The 13,175-nt window shown below is 43.2% G+C and overlaps 1 protein-coding gene across 3 annotated transcripts in view; it reads right to left on the bottom strand.

Moving 5' to 3' along the window:
- The window catches only part of CRYBG3 (crystallin beta-gamma domain containing 3), a 90,454-nt gene continuing 77,468 nt past the window's right edge, over positions 190-13,175 (bottom strand). For all 3 annotated transcript variants that reach the window (XM_021401744.1, XM_021401754.1, XM_021401761.1), the window contains 5 exons: positions 9,128-9,267; positions 5,633-5,756; positions 3,897-4,055; positions 3,172-3,331; positions 190-2,159 (listed from right to left, as the gene is read on the bottom strand). In XM_021401744.1, coding sequence (XP_021257419.1) covers positions 2,071-2,159; positions 3,172-3,331; positions 3,897-4,055; positions 5,633-5,756; positions 9,128-9,267 — 672 coding nt within the window. In that variant the 3' untranslated portion in view covers positions 190-2,070. The remainder of the gene's footprint in view (positions 2,160-3,171; positions 3,332-3,896; positions 4,056-5,632; positions 5,757-9,127; positions 9,268-13,175) is intronic.

The raw sequence follows: 13,175 nt of genomic DNA, 5'->3' as shown, positions 1-13,175 counted from the left end.
TGCAGTGGATTCTGATGGGAGTATCACAGATATTTCGATATTTTAAAAAGTCTGCATTTAACACGCAAACCAACATGGTGTCTTAGTGAGTATACATACTTATTTCCCTTTTTTGGCCATTTGAGAATAAACGTTTTACAGGAACGTACTCGATGTCTGCTAACAAAGAAGAGACCAACAAACAAAAGATTCCTCCTAAAAAGCTTTATACAATTAAAATATACATGCTTGGCATTTTACATGGAAGAACTCTGAATTACAAAGGCCCCATTGACTTGGTGATGTAGCACTGGGACACCACCCCCTGTGATTTAGGTGCTCTTGGCCTGAAAGAGCAGAACTTTCCAGCCAGGCTTTGAAATCGCAGAGGGAAAGCGAGTCACCTGGAGAACGCTTGATGTACTGATTTACATTAAAAAAAAAAGCAAAACAAGTGCTTCGGTTGTAGAAATATATACATACAGCTGGAGTTCTGTAACAGCAGATTTATGATAACTTTAGAATGCAAAATAGTAAGTGCAAGTACACAGGTATTTTTAAATTTTTAAATAGTATGCTATAGAACTCAATTTCATACAAAAATAGACATCCATATATTTTATTTCTGTGGCAAGCAGGGTTATGTGTTTCTGTTTAAGGTCAAACCCTGTTTAAGTACACAGGAACGCTTACAGCTTTTGGAAACTAAAGTTCCTTTGCTAAACTCCTTAAATAAAAACACAAACCCTGAATAAACAAATAAGGAAAGAAAATATCATCTATTCAATGAAGTAGATTGATTCATTTAGTGACATAGAAATTAAATGAAGATATGAGTGAGCTAAGGACCATCCCTTCAGCTGCTAGCAGCCCTACGTGTGTCTGCAGTTCCTCCTGTATGTCAGTCCTGCATGAGGAAGGCGTTTTTTTTTTCAGGCCTGCACCAACTGCAGTGCAGTAAGGTATTGTGCTCTACCTACCTTAAGGGAGGGGTGGTAGGACGGTTGCATCTTGCTGACACTGAGGAAACTGCCAGCACGTTGGGCTGGTCATCACTGGTCTAACTCACTCCTCATCCTTTGGGCTAAGAGGGACGTGCTGATGAGCCCGAGTGACCTTTAAATGCAGTTATGTTGTTCCTGACATTAAGCAGGGCGGAATGCTGGCTGCTAGCACCTGGTGAGTTATCTTCTGAAGGAAGACGTGGATTTAAGACCAAATTACATTGTATTAAATTAGTCTATATACATGACAACAAAATACAGCTAGAGCAAAATCATTACTATTATTCAGTAAATCTTTGAGAAATCTAGCCTGACCCAGGATAGCTTATACTCTTGATAGATGCACCTATGCCTACATGTTGTTGAAGGTGATCTTCAGGGATAACTCACAATTTCAAGGGTTGGAAACAGCCCACGGGTCTGCAAAAGAAGTTCCTAGACTCGGACATTTGGTATTGCTGAAACAAATAAGACCAAGGCCTACCTGTAACACTAGGGAGGTAACGGTCAGGCTGTCTTTATTGCCCCATTTCATGCACTGAGCTAGGGATTCCAGTTCAGATTTGTTTTTTGAACAATATAAATTGCACTTTAACAAGAGGTATGGTTTGAGATTCAGGATCACTTCGAGCCTCAACTGTTTCTCTTGGGACAGAAAGTCCAACACAACCTCTTTCAGGCTCATTAGTGCACTCACCAAAGAATGAGCTTTCATCATTTTTTGGGAGAAAGGAAGCATCAGTATTTCTGAAGAGCCTTTCCCATATTATCTCTTGCAGTTCATATCCTGCAAAGCTTCTGTCCAGCCTTCTGCATGTACTTCAATACTTCAGATGAAGAATGACTTCCACAGGAGTGGCCTCCAAAGAATCAGCTCACAGTTCAGTCCCTGTGGAAAGACGTGAGCTCAACCTCACATCCTCCAGATCTGTGCAAAATTCAGTTGGTTTAGGAGCTGGTGCTTCGAGTGAAGGAAGATAGAGAGGATTTACTGCATAAGTTTCCAGTGGTGTGTGACTTCAGTAGTAGGTTTTTTCCTCCAGGTGTTAAAAAACCACATAAAGCCCATCTCTGTGGTGGGTTTTGCTCACAGTATTTCAATGTCCCATTTTTGTGAAGGTTTGTCCTCTTCCGGCTCATTCATAATGATGTGATTCTTGTCATAGTAATTTCCTCCTTAAAAAGAAAACAAACTCGTGAAGGCAAACAATTTAAAAACAAATGCTGAGAATCTCAACAGAATCTTTAAAAAGCGTGACTAAGTAGGAAAATCAGATGAGAGAGAGAGAGATTCTGTGAGGGACGGGGCAGCGTTCGCACTTCCACCGCTGTTCATCTCCTTCAAACTCATTTATGTCAGCTGAAGCCCTGAGGAGCTCTGTTAGTTCAGAAGCAGAGTCCCCAGTGTACCTTTGTGCACAGAAGCAGGACCGCTGAAGGCATTTCGCTTTGGCAGATCCTGTGCTCCCACTGCGTGGGTGGATTTTTAACTTACGCATTGCTATAGTGAAAATACACAGAATGACAGATCCGGGGAATTATTTGGCACTGAATACCCACTTCAACCTCAGAATTACAAAGTAAGTAAGTCCTTAAAATGTGTCTCCTCGGAATACATGTAGCATAGAAGTAACAGTGCATTTTTATCATGCCATAAATAAAAATTCACTGAAAGAAATCTGCATTCTAAAGAGCAACCAAATGGTACTCCCCACCCTCACCTTTAACATCAGGCTGTGCAGTAACCCAGGCAGCACAGCTCTGTGATACTGTAAGAGCTGCCATCAGTACTAGCAGTTGGGATTTCTCTTTACAGGTGGTTCTGCCATAGTTGGTCAGTAGGACTGGGACTCAAGCAACGGGAGTTTTAACCAGCCTGAAAACATTAGGAGCAAATATTTCCCTTGCTGAGGCACATCTATTCTGTGGTTGCTTTTCCCTCGCTATTTTGTCTTCTGTAATGCCATTTCTTGCTATCAGCACTACTGAATAAACCTCTGGGGTCAAAGAGTAAGGCTCCCCCTAGACTGGGTCTTGTCCCGCTGCCAAGCAGTTGAATATAAAACCGGTGTGAGACAGACAGGATTCAGTACTTAAGTACAAATGAGCAGGAATATTGCATTTAGAACATGTGAGTGGCTTTGGTTTTTTTTTTGTTGTTGTTCTGCTTTGTTTGTTTTTTAAATACCTTTAATATCAAGCACCAGTTCGTCACTGAGGTATGAACTGATGGTTCCATCTTCATTGAGTCTCCACTTCTGCCTCTCCTTCCCATGTTCCGCCCAGAGCGCAACTTTGGCCCCTGGCACATCTCTGCCACCAATGACATCCAGACAGGCATCATTAACCTGAGAAGCAAGAAGACAAGTGAGATCCGACCTCCAAAAAGCTTCGCTTTTGTGTCTGACTCGCTTCTGCTTCAGGTACTGAGAGTGTATTGCAGTAATGGTTGTAGCAATTAAGCTAGGAGCCTCATTGCTTCATCACAGAAAGTCTTTGTTACTTTCAATATTTCTTAGGTTAAATTATCATTGTTTTATATTAAAAGCAGACCATCAAGGGCAGCATTAATACCAAATCACGTGTAGACTTTCTTCATGTATTCCCTTTCAGAGAAATTCCTAACACTTCAAAGGCGATGAAACTTTCTGAGAAGTGAGGCTTTCGAGAAAACCAGGTTCCCACTTTCAGGACCATCAGTGCCAGATATGAGAAGCCACCCATGCAGCTTGCCAAAGCAGACAGAGCAAATCTGTCCATACGCAGTAGGAAGATGTGGGCTATAGGAGTTTTGTTCAAAATGCACAGGAAAGGCCAGAAGTGATCCTGGTGTCAGTGGGGAAATCTACACTGTGACTTGTGTTCCTGTGGAAATCCAGGTGAAGTAATGCACTCCAGCGTCTGGAAACTCACCTTGGATTTGAAGAGCCCACGACAGTAGTGCCAGATCTGGGTGTCCTTGCCGTTGTATGGAGACGCGCACACCGACGTCGCTCTTACATCTGCCAGACTTCCAGCTACTGTCAGGTATTTGCCGTGGGCTCGGTTCCTGATTCGGAGGTACACTGCTGGCTGAAATGGTGTGAAGGAAGAGAGTCATACCACGCAGATTGCTGAAGTTGATGGGAGAACGTCTCCATCTTACATCAGTTTTCTAAACTATGTGTTGCACTCCCAGTTCCAGATGATGATGTTAAATACTATTTTTTTTTTTCAGTTGAAGTGAATGTGCATGTAAGACAGAACTGTTTCTCCCATACAAACAGCTGTAAGCAGCAACGGCAGAGAGGGCATACTTTAATGTATATCTCTATAGAACTAATCCCTTGTGATATGCAAATGGCTTTAGTCCACATTTCTTTCTCTCCAAGGCCAGTAAATGGGCTATCATCTACCGGCGTTTCATTTTCTGAATACAGAACTTGCTGAGTTGCAGATCCAGCAAGTTCAAGTTTAACACCATTAAATGGAACATATGGCACGGAAGTTTCACCTTTGCTCCTGAACACGCACAGAAAATGGCACTCAGCTGGCATCACTGCTTACTCAGCTTACTCAAAAAATAAGGCTGCTCTGTAGAGCTACTACAGGGTTTGAGTTTTTCCTCCATTATTCGCTGATTTTGGAGCAAATAAAGGAAAGTGAGCTATGAAAGGCAGCTCCCTCCAGGTACCAATTTGAGTGCAGTTTTTTTTCTGGGAGTTTTGAACCTCCTTTTTTCCATAATAAAACAAACCCCACAATAAGAGACAATAAAGCCTCTCTTCTACCAAGCATCCACAAACAAATGTGTATTAATAAATATATTGTATGGTTGTTCTTTACAAGGAAGAGACCTTACTTACAAAGTCACTGAGTAAAACTGTCGTGTCTCATCTCGAGACACGTGAGTTTCAAGTGTTCAGATTTTTCTTGCACTACTTATTGCACTGGCAGACTTGACACAGAAGGGAGGGGGAAATATAAAGTCCCCAGCTGAATCTACTATTTAAAAATAAAGCAGCATTCATCACTAAGCGTAGACAAGCTGTTCTGAGAGCAGCAGAACTAATGAAAACTCTTCCAGTGGAGTTACTGCTCACATTCCCTCCCAGTCTCCCTGCCCTCTTCCTCTCTCCCAGGATGCTGCCCTCCCAAGATGTGCGTAGCTGGGCTCACACAAGGTGGAGCTCAGCTGTGTTGTTACCTGATGCACCATGGAAAGACAGAGGGGCGGAATGTGACACTGTCATTATTTGGGGTGAAGCAGGGAGAGAAAACCTGGTGGGACAGCGTAAACTTTGCTTCTTTTGGAAGTCCAGGCTATAGCACAGAAAAACTTGTTCTTGCTTCCATTTACGTTAATTGCAAAACAAGTCAATACAGAATTGGTTTTCTTGTTTCTATATGGCAAACATGTGAAAATAGAGAATCTAGAGAACATGCTAATGCTTGGCTCTGAGAAGCAAGGAATTATTTCCCTTTAGGAGCCTAATATAGATCTCAGTAACTGCCAGTGGAAGAATTTTGTGCTTCAGTAATCTCTCAGAATGTCCTTCTGGCTGTCATCATCTGGCCTGATTTAAGAAGTATGATGTGCAGCATTATACTTGGTTGGTTTACACTAATCCCAGTCTAAAACAAATTGTCCTCACAGACTCTTACAGTACCTGCTTCACTGGACGAAGGGAGCCAATTACTTTCCAGCCACTGTATTCATTCCAGTTGGAAATCTCACTGGGCTCCAACAGTATCTGCTTTCCTAAAAAATTACATCCTTCATATGCGATCCACCTGGATATAGAAAGCAGAACATGGAAGGCAACATGTTAACTACAGCAAGACTAAACTGCAGGCTTATGTTCAAGACCGTGCTCTTGAAAGCCCCCAGACCTCCCCACTGCAGGGACAGCATCAAAGCTGTATCAGCATGCTCCAGAACGGCATCCATTTTGGTAGTTTGATTGTTTTGTCTAAATTAAGATACATTTGCCTAACTCAATCCTACTTAGAGTAAGTTCCCCCCAAGCTTTCACCACAAATTTGACAATCTGTGCATGAACCCAGATGGGAATAATGCTGGCTGCAGCAGGCATGCATTAGGAAATTAGGAAGCCACAGGCTGACAGCAGTATTTGCAGCTTTTGCACGGTGGTATATATTGATTATGAGAGGATTTTGTCCAGTGTTTTCTTTTTTAACAGCTAAAGCTATTCCACTTATCTGGAACACAAAAATACATAACAAGTATTTACTTCAAACCTCATAAATTGCTGTAACAGACTTTAAATGCAGTGAATATATCTGAATGTGAACATGGCTGAAACCTTTACCACAGAGTTCAAGGACCAGCACATACAGATCCCTTGTTATTTAGACATCTGCTCAGCAGTCGCTGTGTTGCTGCTTACAAAGGCAGCCTCAGGATCACAGATCAGCTTTGTTTCAATCAATAGGACATTGTTGTGCAGACACTGAACCTAAATGTTTGACTCATTAACTCATCTGAACACAAAGCAAATACTGGTTTCCCCAGTTACCTGTTTTACAAAGTTAGCTGCCAAGAACAAGAGGGATGGCTGCACACTTTGTTTCAAGTCAGGGAGAAAATATCCACAAGCAGTGCTGACAGCACCTGTGGTGTACTTTCCCCCTTCTGAATATTTGGGGGAGCAGACAGACAGCCGTGCTTGGAAGGAACTCCAATGGAGCTAAAATGGTCCAAAAGTGATCTGTCTCTCAGCAAGGCTTTCTCCCTGTTTTTTCAAATAACATGTATTCAGAGCAGCACTGACGATCACTGCGTGTTCTTTTTACTTCCAACACATTTCTGTCTTTTTTTCTTGTGATGCTTTCTCTGACGTCTGCTGTTAACAGTTTTCTTGGAATACTGAACAGTCTCATTTGAAATCAGTTTATGTTGCCAAAGCATATGCTTACACTGGCACATATCTAGTGACATAGACAAAACTCATAGAAACTTTTATGCAGGCCGCAGCCCCCACCGTGCCACCTTTCTCAGACCCTGGAGCACCTCAGCCCCCTACACCAAAGCACACCTCAGACTCGTGCCTTCTCTTACTGAGATAGCACAGCAGCAAGAAGCCATTGCATATACACAAATCTTACTTTGTCATTTGTCTAAGGCTGACAGTAGGGTTTGGGGCAAGGAGCCCAAAACTCCTCTAAATCTGCCTTCCTGAACTTACAGATAAGGCAAACCACTGTTCTAGGACATCCCATAGACTTCCTGCAAACCCGTCACACCCTTAGTCTTTCAGCTATCTATCTGTAGTGAAAGATGAGAACAGGCCATGGAGTTCTGCTTCCTGGGGAGCATCACAAGGCGCTCAGACGAAGTCCAGCCAGGCAAATATTTATCTTGCCCCAACTCTTCACAGAAATGGAACCAGCTCATGTGGCTGCAATGCTCAGAAATGAACAGGAAGATGGGGAAATTGCTGGAACACTACACGTACTTTCTTGTGCTTTTCTACTGTGCAGTCCCAAAGCCCTCACCCCTCCTTAACAACCAACTCCACGGACAAAGCCATTAATTTCCACTGCTGCACACCTGTTGAGAAGGCAGGGACGGCTCACACAGAGACATTCTCCAGTAGGAAGCACTGTAGATTGTAACACCTCTACAGAAGTATTTCCCAATGGAAATAAGTCAGATGTTACTCCCAGTGACAGCCTTTCCTCCTCTAGACCAGCATCCAGGAATGCGTATGTTGTTTTCAGCCTCAAACTGCAGCTGCTTGCCACCATCATTTGGGGCGCCTCAAGTCACCTCACAGTGAGGTGGGAGTTGACCTCTTATCCTGCATAACAGTGATAGGACAAGACGGAATGGCCTTAAGTTGTGCTAGGGGAGGTTCAGGTTGGAGATCAGGAAGCATTTCTTCTCCGAAAGAGTGGTGAGGCATTGGCACAGGCTGCCCGGGGAGGTGGTGGAGTCACTGTCCTTCAAGAACCGTGTGGATGTGGCACTGAAGGACACGGTTAGTGGGCATGGTGGGGATGGGTTGGGGGTTGGACCGGGTGATGTTAAAGCCCTTTTCCAACCTTAGTGATAGTATTTCTTTTCCAGCAACAGCAGATGATCACTCTGGGAGCATGTGCTGGATTAGGCTCAGGCTTTGTACCAATCTCTAAATATCAGAGGAGCACGCAGTGTTATCACAGGTATCTGTAGAAGGCTTTTGACTTTACGTAGTACCAGACTTGATGCATTAGAAAAATTCATCACAAAAATCACAACAGGGGTGTACATAAGCAGTAAACAGTCTACATTAGTTTGCTGCCCAATTAGTTCAAATTTGGCACTGCTTTTTTTTTGCATCCCGTAAGACCTCTCAAGAAAATTACAGCCTTGTGTATGTGAATGCCATGAGAGACGTGGGAAAAGGGTTAAAAATGCACACAGGAAACGTGTGTCATATTTGAAGGACAGCGCTTTCCAGTCAGTCCCAGTTACAAGACCCAGCAAGTTCCCTGTTCCTGCTGTTGAAGTGCAGCCCTGAAACTTGGCTGAGACAGAATGCTTGGGAGCTTCTCCAGAAGGTGAAAGGGAGAGATGGGAAAGAGGTCGGAAGGTCATTTCTGCAGATTTAAGATGGTTTTCACAGAAGAGCCTGGGTGTTTATTCCCAGTCACAGGGGGGTTAAACTAACAGCAGAAGCAAATTACTGCTCCAGCTGTCCCATCCGCCCGGAGCTACTCTCACAAGTCACTGCCTCTGTGGCAGCTGAACAGCACGAGAAGCTCCACTGAGCCACTGCAGCAGCTCACATTAAATCACTGCAGTTTACAGCTGGTATTTTACAGCCCGTTAACAAAGGCAGCTTGAGTTTACTCTACCTGTGAGTCAGGAATTTACTGATTTACTTTTGGATCCCAGCTTGAACAACAGGCTCTACTGTTAATGCATGGGGATAAAAGGACGGTTCTTACAGGGGCAAAATGCATCCTCTGCCCAGAGCTCTTGTTCATTTTGAATCTTGGTACAGAAGGTGGATCTAGCATTCAAAACATTTTAGGATTCTGAAATGTCTCAGAAGTTAGAATCTAAAATGCATCCTATGAAAAAAGGCAGCAGTTGTCAGAGAACACATGCTTAGTTTAGCTCCCCGACATAACAAGGGTATTTCTTCCATACTTACAATCCACTTCTCACCCACACAGACTGAGTGTAAAAATGAAGGTCCTCATTCAAAACGGAGTTGACGGGTTTGCTGAAGTGCAGTTCTCTGCCCTTACAGCATTCCAGTGCGAACAGACTGATGGAGGGCTCAGCAAAAACCTGGTGAGGAAGAGTGAAAAAAGCCATGTTTTACTCAGAGCAGTCTAACTTCAGTTGCTAAGCATGATGCACACATTTTACCTCTTCAGTTTCATTTCCACTTGCCTTGGGGTTAGATGACACTCCCTCCGCAAATGTAGCAGCAAAGAAAGAAAAAGTGCATCTCCCAACAAAGCAGACATGCCTGAAACATACTGGATTTATCAGTGGCTTTGTCATCAGAGTATATTCCCCACTGACACAAACCAGAGAATGAGCCACTTAGAGATGCAGAGAGGCCTTTGTTTGCATTTGAAAAATCTCTCTGTGATCTGGTCAGTATCATCAGGCCCTTGGTTGCTTTTCAAAAATCCTGTTTATTTACTGCTGGAACAGGTTACAGCAGTTTTCAGGGTGATCTGCAGATTGCTTCTAGAGCAATGAGGCAAATCACGAGGCTATTGTGTGCAGACTGCCATTAGCTATTTGGTGGTTTGTTCACTGGAAAAATGTAGGAATCTGCAAACTGAAAAATGTTAAAAAAAACCAGAACTAAAAAGTTTTCCATGTTTGTACAGACATTCCTATTTTTCTTCTGACAACCTTGACAAAATTAACATTATTAGCAGAGACATCAAACTCGTGTAGAATTGCAACATTTTTTCACTTACGCCTTTCTCTACAGTGGAGAGACTTTCTTATGAAAGCAAATAAAAAGATCAGCTTGCATAACTGTGGTACAGCTGCAAGATCAGCAGAAAAACAGAGGGGAAAACTCATTTAAACATAAAAAGTCTGTGCCTTAGAATCACAGAATCACCAATATTTCCCCACTAAACCATGTCCCTCAGTACAACATCTAACATTTCTTGAACACCTCCAGGGACAGTGACTCCACCACCCGCCTTGGGCAGCCTATTCCAATGCATCACCACTGTTTCGGAGAGGAAATTTTTCCTAATATCCAACCTGAATCTCCCCTGGCACAACTTGAGGCCAAGCCTTCTCATTCTATCACCACTTACATGGGAGAAGAGGCCAACTCCCACCTCACCACAACCTCCTTTCAGGCAGTTGTAGAGAGCGATAAGGTCTCCCTTGAGAGGTCTCCTCTTCTCCAGACTGAACAATCCCAGCTCCCTCAGCCGCTCCTCATAAGGCCTGTGCTCCAGACCCCTCACCAGCTTTGTTGCCCTTCTCTGGACATGCTCCAGGGCCTCAATGTCTTTCTTGTAGTGAGATGCTCAAAACTGAACACAGTACTCATGGTGTGGCCTCACCAGAGCTAAGTACAGGGGGACAATCACTTTCCTGCTCTTGCTGGCAACACTATTTCTTCCACAAGCCAGGATGCCATCGGACTTCTTGGGTACCTGGGCAGTGACACTGCTGGCTCACGTTTAGCCAAGCTTACTAGTACAAGGAATACTCAAATGTTTTTCAAGCATTTTAAACTTAAAATCATAAGCACTTTTTTTCAATTTATATCCTGATGCATCTGATAAAGGAAGAGGTAGTAGGTCTGACTGCTTCAATCAGCAGCCTTCTTCTTTGGAGACATCACCCTGTGATAGCCAGCTCACTGCAAAAGGCAGTGTTTCTTCTGTAGCAAAGTACAGCCTCAGGTGGAATGAATCAAACAAAATATTGAGTTATGTTTTAAAATTAAGAGAACATAACTTTCATGTTTGTGGAGGCACGTGCATTTGAGTGAAGTATCTCTGAAGAGCTTGGATGTGATTCAGCAGTTATGAACTTACTGCCACTGACTCAGTGCACTTGTTACATAGGTGGTTGCTCAAATTCTGCCTCAGAGAAATTGCTTTCCTCCACTGACCACTGCAGAGACAATGTGAGTCATGCTACACTCCATGCACAGGGTGTTGGATGAGTAATTTTAAAGAAGGGTTTGGGATCATTCCAAGATTTATTTATTTATTTATTTTTTTAAGTTACACTCCTCAAAACTAATGCTACGTACCAAGCACAAAGAGATTAAAACCCATCACTGTCTTTATTTTGGAATATCTGTCCTTCCCATCTCCCTTCTGGTGGATGAGGTGCGTTTTATGGCTTACTTTGCAATCTAGACCAAGAGATCTAGTGCGGGTAGCTACTTCTCGGGTTACTTTGCTGAACAAGGCACTGCTGTCACACTCCAGTTTGCAGGAAGCCTACTCCCTTGGCACTGGCTTTCAGCTGAGTGGAGACCAAAAGCCACGTGCAGAACTGGTCCAAAAGGGAGAGTTTTCACAAGTGCATCAGAAGGCACAGAAAGCACCATGTGGCATCCTTGTCACCAGACACTGCTACCAAAGCCTACATGTATCCTGCTTTTGCAGTATCCAGTATATTAAGGACAGGGATGCTGTGCTGGACAGAACAGTCATGTGACTGAGCATTATCCATTTATAAATCAAGCATCTGAACAGCAAATGGGTGGAGTCCATTAAAATGACTGCACATGGCTGAGATAATTTGAACTTTAATGGTCGTGGGAAAGCCATCAGGTCTTTCAGAATGCCAGTCTGTCGGTAGGGAGCAGACGTTGCATTTAAGGCACACAGGCAACTGATCACAAGGATTGACGCCACTCTGTCCAGTGAGACCTAGAAGGACTTCACTGATCTTGGTGCAGACCATGAAGTACAGAAACAGAAAACATGCTGCTGTCTCAAGCACCGAAGCTGTCAAGTTTCCATAACCATATATAGAGCAATGCTCTGATTACTCACTTCATATATACTACTTTACACCATCAGCTGGCAGCAGTGACTTGGCCTGGCTTTTCTCTCTGATTTTGTTTTCTTAGCTCCACGGAAACCATCAACAGTAAAAAAAACCAAGGTTTTGAGGCTATGCTATTACACTACTCACAGAGACATTTTGCTTGTTGCCCTTTTTTGAAGGATACTGAGGTGCATTTTAACTCATTTTCAGGCCAAAGAGCCATCAGTGATAGCTAAGTGAGAGACTGTCAGGGCCAGCTTACTTCACTAAGGCCAAGTCCTGATGGACCAGAAAAGAATTGGGCTCTCTGAAGGCCAGAGGATGGGCAGCTGGAGACAAGAAGACACAAGAGGAGACAACCAGACAACCTCAGCTTATGACACTGCTTTAAGTGGACTCCAGTCCCAAATTCTGAAAGATGAAATAAAAGCACCTACATTTACCCACAACTGGCAAGTCATTCCCATGCCTAAGTTACATTAGCTTGCTTTCACAGTTATTTCAAGGAAAATATCTGAAATGCCATCCTCTGGTGAAAGGTTGCCAATTTCAAGAATGACAATGCACTAAAGAATTCATTTAATCTGACCTTGCGTATTAAGGAACTAACTGCCTTGCTTAAACCAACACCAATAAAGTTCTGAAGGTTTTGTTTCTGCTGTTTTTAATGCCTGTATGTCAGTCCTGAGGAAGAAACCTGAAAAGGCCAGTGATTAAGGAAGGCTGTATTTATGTAGCATTTTCAAGGTACAAGCACCCCTGTGAACTGTGAAGTACAATGATATTCTTTACTTAACAGGTGTGGCAGTCTACAGTTAATATATCCCATGATGCAAGGAAGGAAAACGAGAAAGCATTCTTCCCTCCCCACAGTGTGAGGCTGAAAAGTTAAGCCTTGGAGATCGACACAGTAGAAGTCTCTTATGCAGCTCAGATTGGCTCAGCTCAGCCTTTTCTCTCTGACTTCCAGCTTCACTTAATGGAGAGAAGCTGTGCACCGCGAATTTTTCACAGTTCAGAACAGAATTTTGTACATTTTCTGTTCAGAAAAAATGCAAAGCAAGCTGGAAGTGTTTGATATTAAAGATCAGTGCGAGGTGAGCTTCCTTCAAAAGCCTTTTCTTTGCAGTGTAAAGCTGAGGTGCTGGGTTCAAGGAGACAAAATAGCAAAGAGATACAAAGAAGGTAACCAAAAGTGC

The sequence above is a fragment of the Numida meleagris genome, chromosome 1 (assembly GCF_002078875.1).
Source record: "Numida meleagris isolate 19003 breed g44 Domestic line chromosome 1, NumMel1.0, whole genome shotgun sequence".
NCBI classification, from domain to species: Eukaryota; Metazoa; Chordata; class Aves; order Galliformes; family Numididae; genus Numida; species Numida meleagris.
This window is presented reverse-complemented; position numbering and strand designations above follow the sequence as displayed.